Source organism: Crotalus tigris, unplaced genomic scaffold, assembly GCF_016545835.1.
Source record: "Crotalus tigris isolate CLP2741 ecotype Arizona unplaced genomic scaffold, ASM1654583v1 scf7180000017536.10889498, whole genome shotgun sequence".
In the NCBI taxonomy this organism is placed as follows: Eukaryota; Metazoa; Chordata; class Lepidosauria; order Squamata; family Viperidae; genus Crotalus; species Crotalus tigris.
Window position 1 is genome coordinate 4,489,820 of NW_024096460.1, and position 14,038 is coordinate 4,503,857.

At 38.3% G+C, this 14,038-nt stretch overlaps 1 protein-coding gene across 2 annotated transcripts; it reads right to left on the reverse strand.

The window, feature by feature from the left end:
- Positions 1 to 456: 456 nt before the first annotated feature.
- On the reverse strand, positions 457 to 13,703 carry IKZF5 (IKAROS family zinc finger 5). Of its 2 annotated transcripts, XM_039339083.1 has the most exons (6): positions 13,578 to 13,703; positions 9,495 to 9,614; positions 5,370 to 5,456; positions 3,787 to 3,950; positions 3,451 to 3,633; positions 457 to 2,700 (listed from the first exon to the last, which is right to left on the reverse strand). In XM_039339083.1, the coding sequence occupies exons 4-6, from the start codon at positions 3,917 to 3,919 to the stop codon at positions 1,757 to 1,759; spliced, it is 1,260 nt and encodes a 419-aa protein (XP_039195017.1). In that variant the 5' UTR covers positions 3,920 to 3,950; positions 5,370 to 5,456; positions 9,495 to 9,614; positions 13,578 to 13,703; the 3' UTR covers positions 457 to 1,756. The 2 variants fall into 2 exon arrangements, with proteins under 2 accessions (XP_039195017.1, XP_039195107.1); XM_039339173.1 differs by lacking the exon at positions 5,370 to 5,456.
- Positions 13,704 to 14,038: the final 335 nt, after the last annotated feature.

The window sequence follows — 14,038 nt, forward strand, 5'->3', positions numbered from 1 at the left end:
ATGGGGTCATCAACAGCTATCCTGCCCGAATCATAGCTACTTACCAGATGCTTCTACCTTTCGTGCTTTACTGCAGATGGGCAACATCTAAACCCAACTTCCATTAGCAGATATGTCCAGCAGTGATGGGAATTTCAGTGCCAGGCTGTTTGTGACATCCTTTTGCAAAAGATTTCAAACACCACTGGTACCTGTGGTAACCAGCAAAACGTCTAATAAAAAAAAAAAATCAGGAAATTCTAAAAATGCTCTGACCAGAGACTGCATGTAAGAATATGATACCTTCTTTCCTTACACCCTGTACTCCTTCTTCCAAAGCTTTTCCTCAAGGTCTGGAAAGGTCCGTTTTTCAGAGGGACCAAAAGGTTTGAAGATGAAGCTTGTAATCACATTCCCAAACATGAAAAGAAGCAGGGTTTTAAACAGTTCAATAAATGCACTCTATCATATTTGAAATGGGTTTGTATGTGCATATTTACTTGTTATGCAAGGGATAGCAATATAAAGTATATTTTTGTTTCCTGTGAAATAAAAAAATATACAATAAAAGTGCATTTCAGTGTTTTTCTTCTGTATGCTATTAAAGAATTATGTGCTATAAACTAGTATTCTGTAGTCTCTACTAGCATAATTTGTTTAAAGTGCCTATTTTTTTCCTAAGTATTTTTTAAGACAGAAGTATTGTACATCTTATATCCACTGCAGTTCATTAATGTGATTCTGTATATTTGCATTTTGCCTTACCATGTCCAGAATCTTTCAAGAAAACCAAGTCTAGACTATTCTTTTTCCATTGTTACCTCTATGACTAGACTGCTGTTTCCAAAAAAAGAAATGGTTTATGGTTAAAATGACCACACAAAACGTGAATGGGTCATCGAAATCATATAACTTTCTTGCTGTTTCATTTCCATTAAAAGACGTTACTGCTTAGAAGGCAAAGGCAAAATAGCACAGACATCTGCACTTAAAGGCAATGAAATATTTGTAATGTGCTGCAAAGCTAGTCAAAAAAAATATGGTACATTCTTTTAACACATTACCCATTTTGTTCTAAAGTTTTCTTTTTCCAGAGTTTTGAAAAGTTGCAAATGTTTTAACACCAGGCATTGTTTGGTTGTTTTCTGCCCCCCACCCTTAAGAACAGAATAGTAGTACTGGAAGGTGGATATTTTTGTACTCTTATTTCACATTATTACTTCCACAATGTACCATTACAAAAGGAACATCATTTAAACACCTGACTGCAATTGCAAGATCTTGGGTGTAGGGAATTCTAGATTTTCTTGTAGACCTTATATTTGCTGGTAATGCTTAGAGAATTTTCTAGCAGTTTAGCATGTGGCCCCACACATACAATCTTATAGCCCCCATACTGATTGTATTAGGCTAATTTAAGAAAAGCAGAACTATAGGCTATTTTGTGGCATAGGCTAACATATGGAATTGTAGCTGTGCTTGAACTGATCCAAGATTTCGAATTATATAAAGTAAATCCACATTTTGTTGTTCCAGCAAACCTGTTTAGAAGGTATGATTGCACTGTAAGCTTCACTTTTGTTTTAGGAGCTCAGTATAAAGAATACCACCATGACTAGCAAACATATCATCGGCAAAATTATGACGATATATTGTCTGCATCCAACATTAAATTATTATCTGGATTTCTCAAAAGGCAACTTTCCAATTATGTAAGAAACAGAAATGTGTTTAAACAAATAAATAAAAGAAAGCACAGTGTACGTTAAAAATTCAGTCAATGCTGGCTATGTTGGCCTCTGGCAAAATGGCAAGCAAAGTCATACTTGTTTTTACACTTGCAACCACAAATGTTGCATTGGAAAGGATTCTCAAACCCATGGCATCCCATATGAATAGTGTACAGGATATTGTCAGCAAAATACATATCACAGTGCTGGCAGTGATGCAGAAGCTGAGGATCTTGAACCGGAAGAGTTGGTGCTGGCGTACTTGGTTGACTGTTACTGATACTTGGTGTGCTGGCCTGGGCACTGTGGTCACTACTTGGACCAGCCACCGGACTGTAATTTCTTTGCGAATGTACAGGACGAGGATCTGGACTTGTGGGGGATGAGTTCTGGGGAATACTGGTTGTTACAGCTGGAACAGAAGTTGCTGCAGCAGGTTGCTGCATCATAAAAGGCTTTTCATCTTGACATGGTACAACATCAGGAGATGGCGGGTTCTGGTTTTCAGGGGGGAGACTAGACAACTGTCCTGCTAAAGTAGATAGCTGGTTTAAAGGGTTATCTATCATAAGGTCTTGTGAATCTCTCGGCAATCCACTAGTCTCTGTTGGCTTTGTTATACTTTCATAGGCTTCAGCCTGAATATTTGGAATTTCATGAGTGAAATCATTAAGATAGTCTGACTTCTGAACCACCATGGAAGGTGGACTTAAGTTAATTAGTGCTCTTCGGCTATACCCCAAGTTACTGGTCTTTTTTTGCAAAACACCCCACATCTTCTTGCTACTAAGGGAAGGCCTTGTACCCTTTATTGGCACCATTTTGTGTTTGCGTCTCCGGTGGTGAGACAAGTTGCTTCTGTCACTACAGCGGAAGGAACACAGTTCACATTTGTAAGGTTTTTCACCAGTATGAGATCGCATATGAGCTTCCAGGTGACGTTCATAGGCTGACGCAAAGGGACATAGGTGGCATCTATGTGGCTTTTCACCTGGAGAAAGAAGAAGAAGGCTTTATTTTGATCACTTTTTTATGGCAAAGCACCCTAATAAAGCAAAGGAAGCAAGTAACTACAAATAAATCAGTGGCCGAAAGAAGGCATTGAAATGAGATGAGTTCTAAGGTCAGGACTTCTACTTTTAGCAAGTTCTAGGCCAGTGGTTCTCAACCTTTTTAATGCCGCGACCCCCAACCAGTCGTAAGTCGAGGACTACTCAACCGGTCGTAAGTCGAGGACTACTCAACTGGTGCAGCACCGTTTGCAGAATGGGACTTTTGGCGGGCTCAGCAGGGCAGAGACAGCCTGGACAATTCCTATTGGCTTTTGAAAGCCAATAGAATTAGACTCTATTCAAGAGAGTCTATTCTATTGGCTTTCAAAAGCCAATAGAATAAAAGGGAGTAGCACAGCTAAGGAAAAGGGGGGAAAAAATGGCGGACTGCGTTGTTTGGCGACCCCCGTGAAATGGTCGTTCGACCCCAAATGGGGTCCCGACCCACAGGTTGAGAACCACTGTTCTAGGCAGTTAAGACACATAGCAATTACAAGAACCAATTAGATCCAAAATCTAAATTGCAAAAAAATTAAGAAGTCTGCCACATGACAAATATAATGTAGTGTTTTTCTTGGCTTAACTTATATTTAAATTTTAAGCATTTGTTGGAAAATATAACAGGAAAATACATGCAATGTATTGAAATGTGCACTACAAAAATATAAAATATACAGATACAATGATACCTGTGTGAATTCTGATATGTTCTATGAGTCGTGCTGTTCCTTTGCTGGCATAGTTACAATATCGGCATTTTAATTTCCCATCGAAAGTTCTTTCAAAACCATCTACTAACACTCCTGAGTTTTCATCCAGTGGAACTTCTACTGAAGGATGATCTAATCCATTTTGATCACCTTCTGTCCCTGCTGTAATTAACAACAGAAAGGCACATCAAGCTTCTTATTGGGAAACATTCTACAGGTTGCAGGGAAAGAGGAAAAAGGAGTATTTTTTTAAACACTGAGCCTCTTTTCATTTATACAGATGTATAAAAGCTCAGCTGCACCGTGTTAACCTACCTCCTTGAAGTGTCTCTGCATCTTTGTCCCCGCTAACAGAGCCTGAAATCATGTTCACATGGTGAGTCTGTTGAGTTAGGTACTCCTGAAAATCTTTTACAAAATCCAAAGGTTCTGGTTTCTTTTCACCCATAGTCACACTACAAATCCACAATGTTGCAAACCTAAAACAGGACATCAAGTTAAAATTTATACCCAAACTGTTTCAGGATTTAGTACAGTAATTTGTTGCAAAAGTACCATTCTATCTAACACAATAAAAAAAGAAGGTGGTAAGATAAATATAAGTGTCGTGTGTGCATATACTTCCTTGTTGCTTTTCCTAAGACATTTTAATTTGAAAAAGAAAAACAACAAAATGAAGAGCTAACATTTTGAAAGGCAATGTGCCAATATCTAGCACCATTTTCATTTTCCGTAATCCTTCTGGTTTATATAGAGACATTCTTAGAAAATTAAACAAATGGGGGCACTCCAGTAATTAGTTTAATGAAAAGAAGGACTAGGGGTGACATGATAGCAATGTTCCAATATCTAAGGGGCTGCCACAAAGAAGGGGTATTCTTCAAAGCACCTGAAGGCAGGACAAGAAGCAATGGACGGAAACTAATCAAGGAGAGAAGCAACCTAGAACTAAGGAGAAATTTCCTGACGTGAGAATAATTAATCAGTGGAATGACTTGCCTCCAGAAGTTATGGGTGCTCCAACACTGGAGGTTTTTAAGAAGAGATTGTCTGAAATGGTGTAGGGTTTCCTACTTGAGCACTGGACTAGAAACCCTATAACTCCCACCCAACTCTGTTATTCTGTTAATTCATTTGTAAATATGTCCATCTAACCAATTAAAAAGAGATGGACAAACTCGGCTAGTAAAGATGCTTACAGGACTAAAGCTGCAGTGCCACCATACCAGTTTGCCTTATGGTAAATAGGCTGCTTCTAACTGGGCCAGTCATAATGACAATCATTTTATGAATAAGCAAGTTCCACTGGTTGCTACTTGGTGAGAACACATCTTACTCTCAACATTCTAAACAAGCCCAAATAAACTCTCCACCCAACAGAAACTGGTTGGGTTTGCAGAGCAAAGTCAGTTTTGTAGTAGTGATTTACTGGAAACTACAATTGTTAATAGTTAAGTCACAATAAAAAGCAATCCCATCATGGCTTAGTGTAGTACATGAAACCAGTGATTTACCACTACATAAGATTGTTTATATTAGATCTTTATAAAATTATTAACTCTATTTCTTCAACACAAAACATTTTGCAATGATTGAAGTCTCGCATATATGTTTTATGATTATATAAGTTACTATAAAATTATTAAACATTCCTTGAGCACTTAAAAATTCATCGCAATCCCCAAATATGCATTTCACTTCATTAAAATGGATCCTTAAAACAAGACTGGCTCTCCAGCTGGTGCTGAACTAGAAGGGCTGAATAAGGGCTGAATATTGCCCACCTCTGTGCTATGAAAAAAAGAAACCCATGATTTGACTAACAATTAAAATGGTGGTTATGTGCTTTTAAAGGCACGATTTCTAAAATGACAATTTTCCTATTAGAAATATCATACCTGAATTTGTTATGTTGAAAACATTGTGAATTCTTCACATTTTACAAGATTTCTTATGAGATATAAAGCAAATGTGTCCCACTTTTCCTAACAGAAAAAAAAATCAGCAAGAACATATTAGCTAAATTAGCACATCTATTCTTTGTAGTTCAACAGCTATAATGTCCTATATCACATCAAAATTATAGAAAGTAGAAATAAGTTACACCATAATTTTCAACTTAATGAATATTTGTGAAAGTTCATCAAAATGTACAAATCAACTCAACCGCCAACAACAGAAAGATCACAATCCACAAAAAAGTAACCTTCCTTTATACATAAGGAATCTCATAGAATGATCATTACTAGATCAGTCCCATCATTTGGAGTAATAATAATTTACAAAGCAATGAAGTCACCACAAAGCACCACTTTGTTGCAAACCGAAAAACCCTGCAACAAAGGAAAATAAATCAGAAGTTATCTACAAAATAAAATAAAATAAATGTAGGCAAACAACACTATATTGGATGAAATAGCGAAAGATAGCTAAACATATCCACAAATGCCAACTTGCTGTTAAAAGGTATGACTCGATTTTATTAATCACGCTCCTGGAGGATAACTTCTTAGAAACAGTAAAACTATTACAACAAGCCAGATTGAAAAATGCAAGAGTTTTTTTAGAAATATGTCACTCCAACCCAGCAACAGACATAGAGCAGGGGTCCCCAACCTTGGCAACTTTAAGACCTGTGGAGTCCCAGAATTCCCCAGCCAGCCAAGTTTGGGGACCTCTGACATAGAGGATGAAACTCTTAGCTATGGACCTGTCAAAAAATATAATCAAGGTCCAGTAATAGTAGGCCAGCTCAACACCCAACAACATTCCTTTCATCACACAGCAATCGGTCAGCACCTACAAACTAGACTCATCTCCTTATCACAATTATAATTACAATTCAAAAACCATACACAAAAAAGAATGCTATCCTCCCAAAAGGCTATCCCTTCATACAGCTATAACATAGGAAACAATCAACATACAAATAAGATAGAATACCAGTTAAATAATTTACTAACAAGTCATCACATGCAAAACAATATCCACCTACCATATTCTATCTTAGCACACACAAAGAAGGCAAGATAGAAAGATATATAACCTCAGTCAATCAATGAACCTTGTCTATCCAAAATTCCAGTGCTGATGTTATCTAGTAGGGCAATGAAATACCTACAACCCAAAGCCAACCTTGGAAACTGCAAAAATTCAACATGCCAAGACTGAACTATATCTATTTATTCCACTGCAATATATGTTACCATCAGAAATTTTGTCTTGTCGGACTTCACTTTGATCCTACATTTTGCTATCTTCTTAAAACTTCACTATCACCTCACATTATGCTCTCTCAGTTTCTTCTTCAGTTGTTCCCTTTTATAAGCAAATTCCTTGGGATTTACTTTTTCTCAGCTTTTCAATAGACCAACCTGGCTCTGTTTCAACATGATTACCTGCAAGTCCCAGTCTAATCTTTAAGCTGCCTTTTCATAGAATCGTGCCTAGAACAGCTACAATTGATTTAATCCCAATATAAAGAAACAAAACTAAACATTACGAAGCAGATGGTGACTGTGAAGGAAAATAATAAAATAAAGCTACAAACCCTTCTCCAAACTCCTTCCTCCTTTTTCTTTCTCTTTCTTTTTCATTCCCATCTCTCTGCATCTCCAATTGCAAATTATCCATTTCCTCTGCTGTCCCTGCTCACCCTCCAACTTGCATATGTAAACTAGACCAGCCCCAGGCTAATGCGTAACTTAGACATGGCTATGTTTCCACCAAAATTGCCTTTTAATCCTATCACAAAACAATGAAAATTTCTCACCTAAAATAAGAAGAGAGACCACAGATAGCCCATCCTCTTAACAATGGAATTCTTAGCAGCTTTGCTTTACAAATACATTTTCCTTTGTTTAAATATCTATCTTTCTTGCTCAAAATGTGTCCATGAATCAGTTCGAGATTTTCTGCTCATCAACCCCAAAATGTATAAAGATCTCTGCCTTTCTATTATTCAGGATCTTTCTTTCTTGCAGAGCAGGCACCCAATGATCACTGAATAAAGATTGGCCATTTCTCCTCAGCATTATGCTCCGTTCTTCAGCTAAAATTTCATGACACTGATAATATTTTTCTTCACGCTTCTTAAAATGTTTTACTTAATTATGTAAAGCTTTCATCAGTGGTATGTTCAAATACGGCTAAAGTTCTTTTTTATTATTAAATGTTAATATTATATAACATTTGAATCCACAAAGCATTTATATCAGTTAAAAATTTGTAAACTTAAATATTTATAGGATATCATTTGTTGCATGCCCTATAGTTTTAGTACGATTGGCTTATCTAGAGAGCAAAAATTCTAATTTAGAGCATTCTGTAGTGAACATTATATGGGTTATAAAGATTTATCAATTACAATGCTGGACTCAATAGGGACACATTTATACAAACATTCGGTTTATGATCAGACTTCTTAACAAACAACAGAAAAATGCACAACACAGGAACTGATTACAAACACCAGATGAAGACAAATATGAAGTAGTCATTACTATGGTAGCATTAAACTTTTTAAATTTGAATTATTTCACATTTAAAATATTTCACTTGAATGAAATATTTGTATTCCTGTTTCATAGGAATACAAGTTAAAATAGGCAAGAAAATGGTAAGAGAACATCTCTCCACTTTAGACGAGTTCAAATCACCAGGTCCAGATGGATTACACTGCAAGGTTCTGAAGGAACTGGCAGACGTGAACTCAGAACCACTGAACTACAAACTTCAAAAATCCTGGAGCACTGGGAAAAGAGTTGATGTAGTTCCCATCTTCAAAAAACGAAAAAAAATAGATCCAGGAAACTACAGACCTATAAGCCTGACCTCACTACCTGGGAAGATTCTGCAAAAGATAAGCAATGAATCTGCGAACACCTAGAGGCAAACCAAGTCATAACCAAAAGCCAACATAGGTTTGTCAAAAATAGATCATGCCAGACCAATTTTATTACATTCTTTGACCAAGTGACGAAATTAGTGGACCAGAGAAATGCTATGGATATAATTTACTTGGACTTCATAAAGCATTTGATAAAATAGACTACAATCTACCACCTGATAAGATAGAAAATTGTGTGCTAGATAGCATCACCAGCAGATAGGTTCATAACTGACTGACCAACTGCACTCAATGTATAGACCTCAACGGAACTGCATCTACATGGAGGGAAGTATGCAGTGGGGTACCCCAAGGCTCTGTTTTAGGCCCAGTACTCTTCATCAGTAATTTGGATGAGGGGATAGATGGGGAACTCATCAAATTTGCAGATGACACTAAGCTGGCAGCAATAGCCAACACGCCAGAAGATAAGCTTAAGATACAGAAAGATCTTGGCAGACTTGAACATTGGGCGCTATCTAACAAAATGAAATTCAATAGTTAAAAAAGTAAGGTTCAACATTTAGGCAAGACAAAACCAAATGTACAGGTATAGTGTATGTGGTACCTGGCTCAATAGTAGTAACTGTGAGAGGGATCTTGTAGTCCTAGTGGACAATCACTTAAATATAAGCCAGAGTGTGCTGCCAAAAAAGCCAACACAGTTCTAGGCTACATTAACAGAAGGATAGAATCAAGATGACATGAAGTGTTAATACCCCTTTATAATGTCTTGGTAAGACCACACTTTGGACTTCAACTCTCAGAATTCTTAAACACCTTAAACGGTTGCCAAGGTTGAGAAATACTGCTTGAAACTCAAAAAGGATTGTGTGTATCTGTATTCTCTAGTCTTTATACTGTTGGTGTATTTTTTTTAACTTAAAAGATTAAAAAAGCTAGTAGAGGTTTCTCTGCGGACCGGAGGGGACGTGGTTTCATGTACTGCCTATATCCTGTGGATGGGGCTTTGCTTGTTTACGCAGACCGGTTTCTGGTATGCCGCGGGGGTTGGGATCCCTGGCCTAAGTTATCTAAACATTAAAATAGTAATAATATATAGTAGTATTATTATTTGTCTTATAACAATAAAACAAATAAAAATTAAAAAACTATTCAAAGTTATATAAATTACCTTAATTACTTTAGTCCAAATCAGCTTCAAAGCACTTACAGAGGCAAAAATCCACTCCTGAGATTTATGTTCCATCATACTTGGACATACATTTTTCTCATTAATGCCTCTACAATCAACCTGCAAGAAAATGAAACCAGGACAGATATTTTAATTAAAAGTGACATTTGCTTTATGTACATTTAACAGAAGGATAACTTGTATTTTTACTAATCAAGCTTTTAATATAACTTAGGGAATGTTAGTAAGGTCTCAGAAAAAGGAAAATTTCCATTACTCTGGAAGAAACATTCATTCATTCCAATGCTGTATATCTCATGTCTCTCATACCTTCTGGTATGACAATTACAAAAAGACATTAGAAAAGCCATTCTTTTCCACAACAGTTAATCTCAACAACAACAGCCAGCCAGCCAAACAACCTGAAACCAGACCATGACTCAGAGGCAACCAAAGGAACAAACACCATTTGCATCACACAGACGATACTTAAACACCAAAGACTATGGCCCAGCAACAAAAACCAACCAATCAAACAGCCGGACACCAGACCATGGCTCAGAAAAGTCGGGACAAATAACACTCAGACCAATTTACATCACACAAAAGGGTATTTAAAGGCCAGTGTCCCCACAGGCTAGCACAATTCAAAGTGCACTGAAGATTCCCCCCCCCCCCATGGAGACAACAGCCCAACTACCAACCTGAGCTACTAACGTTCAAACACATCCCAGTTAAAATTTATTTTTATTATATTTTTATTCATTCTTCTCCAAGGGATTTCATATCGCTAACAGTTCCCTTGCTCTTGATTTTATTTTAGCATGAAATAGATTAGGCTAGGTGACTGATAGCTCAATGTCATTAAATGAGATTCACAGCTGAGTAAGATTAGATTTTGGATCTTCCTGATTATCCTTTGACACTATCCTTGTTCAGACATGATACTGTCTTATGATTTTTTTTCTGTATTAGAAATTCATAGTTATAGCAGATAGCTAGCAGATAAAAATGTGTATGATCCTTGAATTGTTCCCAGCAAAGACAAACTGCCATCTTTATAGTACCTTTCCTGAAATAATTGAAATAGCTCATCTGATAAGAAGGGCAATTATCTGAATTCACACATGGAGAATCATTTGACTGTCCCCCCCAATAATAATTATGGTATTTAATCTTCAATAACTTCATACAATTACAGATATTTCTTATCAAAGTCAAGGAACACCTTGTTTGTGATCCTTGTACCAGAATGTAGCCTATAAACACCAAGAACTGATAAAAGTATGCTGCATTCCTGATTTTAATCTAAAGCCCCTAATAATGCCAAAACAAAAAGTGAAAATGTTATGTGTAAATACATGTGTAAATGGAAGAAAAGTATTATACTTTTTAAGCTCACAAAACACAGCTACAGCTTCATGCTGGGTATATACAAACAGGACAGAAGGAAGGACAGGTACTTTCCTGTCTTCCTTGAGCTTCTACTTCTTAAAACCATTTTCTTTTCCTTTATAATCAATCTGAGAAGTTGGTACAGGAGGGAACGAGGATGAATTGTGCCATCTATAGAGATGGTGTATGGAGATTCTCAGTCATCCAGGTCATAGTTTTCCAAAAGGTGCTTTTTCAAGAGGCAATTGGACTTTATTTTTCTTTGAAGATGTTTCACTTCTCATCCAAGAAACTTCTTCAGCTCTATAGAGAAGGTATTCTTTCCGTGTTGAGATATTTCTTCCAATCCAGATTCTCCCCCTAATAGATCTGCATTTCCTAATATTAGCAAACCATAAATTGAAGGGATTTCCAAAGGGATTGGAAGTCCTGTCTCTACCCTGGAACAAGTACGTAATTCCAGACTATCATGTTTTATCCACACCTCCACAAAAAAATACTTCTATAGTATTATAAAGTTAAAATCCAAATGGAGTAAATCATAAATTTTGTGATCTAACAAAAAGAGGTTATGCACAAAACCTTAAGAACTGAATATTACCATTTACGTGAAATTACCTACAAGATCTAGGATGGTTATGGCATAATATTCACTAACAACTTTTAAAACTACTACTCTAGCTGGTGGGCCACACCTAACAATTTTGGCTGATAAAAAAAACAACAACTCACAGATGGGAGACTACCAGGAAACCTAAGGTTGTAAGCTACCAAGAGAAAAATATAGAGGTGGCCTAATCATATTCATTGAATAAATAAATTGCATATCAAATGTACAAAAGAAAACTGAACAGCTGTGAGAAAGGGGAAGATCAAGAAAATCATGGCTGGATGGAACTGATGAGATTGCAAGACAGAATAGTGACTTTAAAGAATAAAAGGCAATATATGGAACGATTATGGAGATGATGGAAGCAAGGATACAAGGATTGGGAGAAGTAAATGATATTGAGATAAACTAACTTTTTCTTTTTCCAAGCTCATGTCTTTAATTTCTTTGGCCTCCAGGAAAACTGTAGTAGTCAAAACACCCCTTTGCACAGCCCTAATAGCTGCCACTCTTACCCTTCTTGGTAACTCTCGGCCTATTTCCCTTCCTTACAGAACATAGTCAATAAAACTTGAAAGGATAGGAACCAGAGGAACCTACTGTACCTTCATCAGTACCTTGAGAGTTCTGCTGAATGAATTATGTGCAATCCTGTTAGAAAAGAACACTTCATTTGCTAGCACCTATTCAGTTACTTTGTCTGTGCAATCCTGTGCAGTTTATGGTTACAGTCACTTTCATATAATTACTCTACATAAAAGCTGGGGAGACCATATAGCGGATCCGTAGGCAGTTGGAATAGAACTCAGATTTTTCATTCACCAGAACTCCAAAGGCCTTCTCTATGACTTACTTAGCCTCTGGTCTTCCTTTCTTCAGGCCCACACAAAAACTGGCTTACTTACTACTGCTTTTCCACCTTACCAGCTCTATGCTTAACATTGAAAGCAATTCCTATTGCTTCTATTCTCATCACTAAGATCACCAGGTACTTTCCTTCCCTTTTGGCTTAAGCTGCCAGCCAAGACCACGTGTTTGGCCACGCACAAATTTGTGGACATATAATCAACAGAACCAAAGGCTGGAGCGTTGCTGTGTGTCTCCCGTTTTTGTTCACAGAAAGGAGAGTGTGGTTGTCTGAGGTGGTTAAGTGTGTGAGAAAGTGAAGGTCTAGTGGTTAAAAAAAAAGGTGGTGTAAAAATGGCTGATCAGTAAGGAAATGAAAAGGCATACGAATAAGAAGCAACCGTGGTAAATGTCCATTGCATCTTTATCACTGTTCTTTATCCCCTCCTCTCCCCACTCTGTAAAAATGAACCTACAGTCAATGCTTTTACCACTTCGTTTGCCTTCTCATTTCCTTACTGACCAGCCATTTTTATAAAGCAGCCTTTTCTTTAACCACTAGACCTTCACTTTCTCAGACACTTAGCCCACCTCAGACGACCACACTCCCCTATTAACACAAACTAGTGACGCTGTTGTAGACCCCTACAGAGACATAGAGACATTAAAAGAAGAAAAAAATATTCCTGACACCCTCTCAACGTTTGCAGCTCTCCGGGATTTAAATTCTGGCAGCGGCAGTTTTCTCCCTCCAAAGTTGGGCATTTCCTCCCTCTCTCTCGACACACACACAAAAAACCCCTCCCAAGAATGCAGTCACCAGGGTGACCGGGGTGGGGGGCCTTCAACAGAGAGGGGAGGGCCTGCCTTGCAACCGAAGGGGGGAAAAGACCTTTCGGCTTTCCTCGCTTCCAGGGCTCGACGAACTGCCGGGATCCTCTTTTGCACGGCGGGGCGATGGAAGCTGCCCGCAGCTGGCCGTTTCCCTCCCGGAAGCGCTTAAAAATTACGCTCCAAACTCATCCCGGAGCTCCCGCGTCCTTTTGCCCCCGGACCTAGGACTCTTCAAGGCGCCTCTCTCGGCCACCAGCCTTTTGCCCTTGACTCGCTATCTCCCGCCAGCCACAAGAAAGTAGAGCCTGCCACCTTCACAAATAACGTGACAGAGGAGGAGGAAGGAAGGAAGGAAAAGACTCGGAACAAGGAGGACGACGCTGCCTTCCCCGACTCACCGCCGCTGCACTTTGCAGTCACCTGGGCCCCCAACTCTCGTCGCTACTGCCTCCATGTTTGTTGTGTCTCTCGGAGCTAAACGTAACTCATCGCTTCTCCTTAACAAAGTCCCGCGAGAGTTCGGTACGGTCTGTCCCGCTAGGCCAAGGGGGGGGGGAAGGGGCCGTAAGGAGGATTTCCCAAAGAGTTCGCTTGGTTCATGGTTTTTACAAAAGTTTCCGGCTCTCGAACGCAGATTGCCTCCGGAGCGTGCGGGAAAACAACGCATTAACTAGTCATTTGGGTTGGCATAAACACCGTCTATCCGAGCATAATTTTAAGCAAAGATTCGTCTCTTGGGCAGATGGCAAGATTTCCTCTGGAAAGGATGACACGAGTGGAGCCGCCATCATTCTTGCCCCGCTGATGCTGGATTCCAACGGGAACCAGAAGTAGAAAGAATAGCACCATCTCTTGTCTC

What these genes read in the sequence shown, in the direction of transcription:
- IKZF5 (XM_039339173.1), bottom strand. Translation starts at nt 3,919, where the DNA reads ATGGGTGAAAAGAAACCAGAACCTTTGGATTTTGTAAAAGATTTTCAG. An exon ending in TGCAGAGACACTTCAAGGAG is followed by an intron (nt 3,634 to 3,786) that starts GTAGGTTAACAC and finishes TGTTAATTACAG; the next exon opens with CAGGGACAGAAGGTGATCAA. An exon ending in ACATATCAGAATTCACACAG is followed by an intron (nt 2,701 to 3,450) that starts GTATCATTGTAT and finishes TTCTTTCTCCAG; the next exon opens with GTGAAAAGCCACATAGATGC.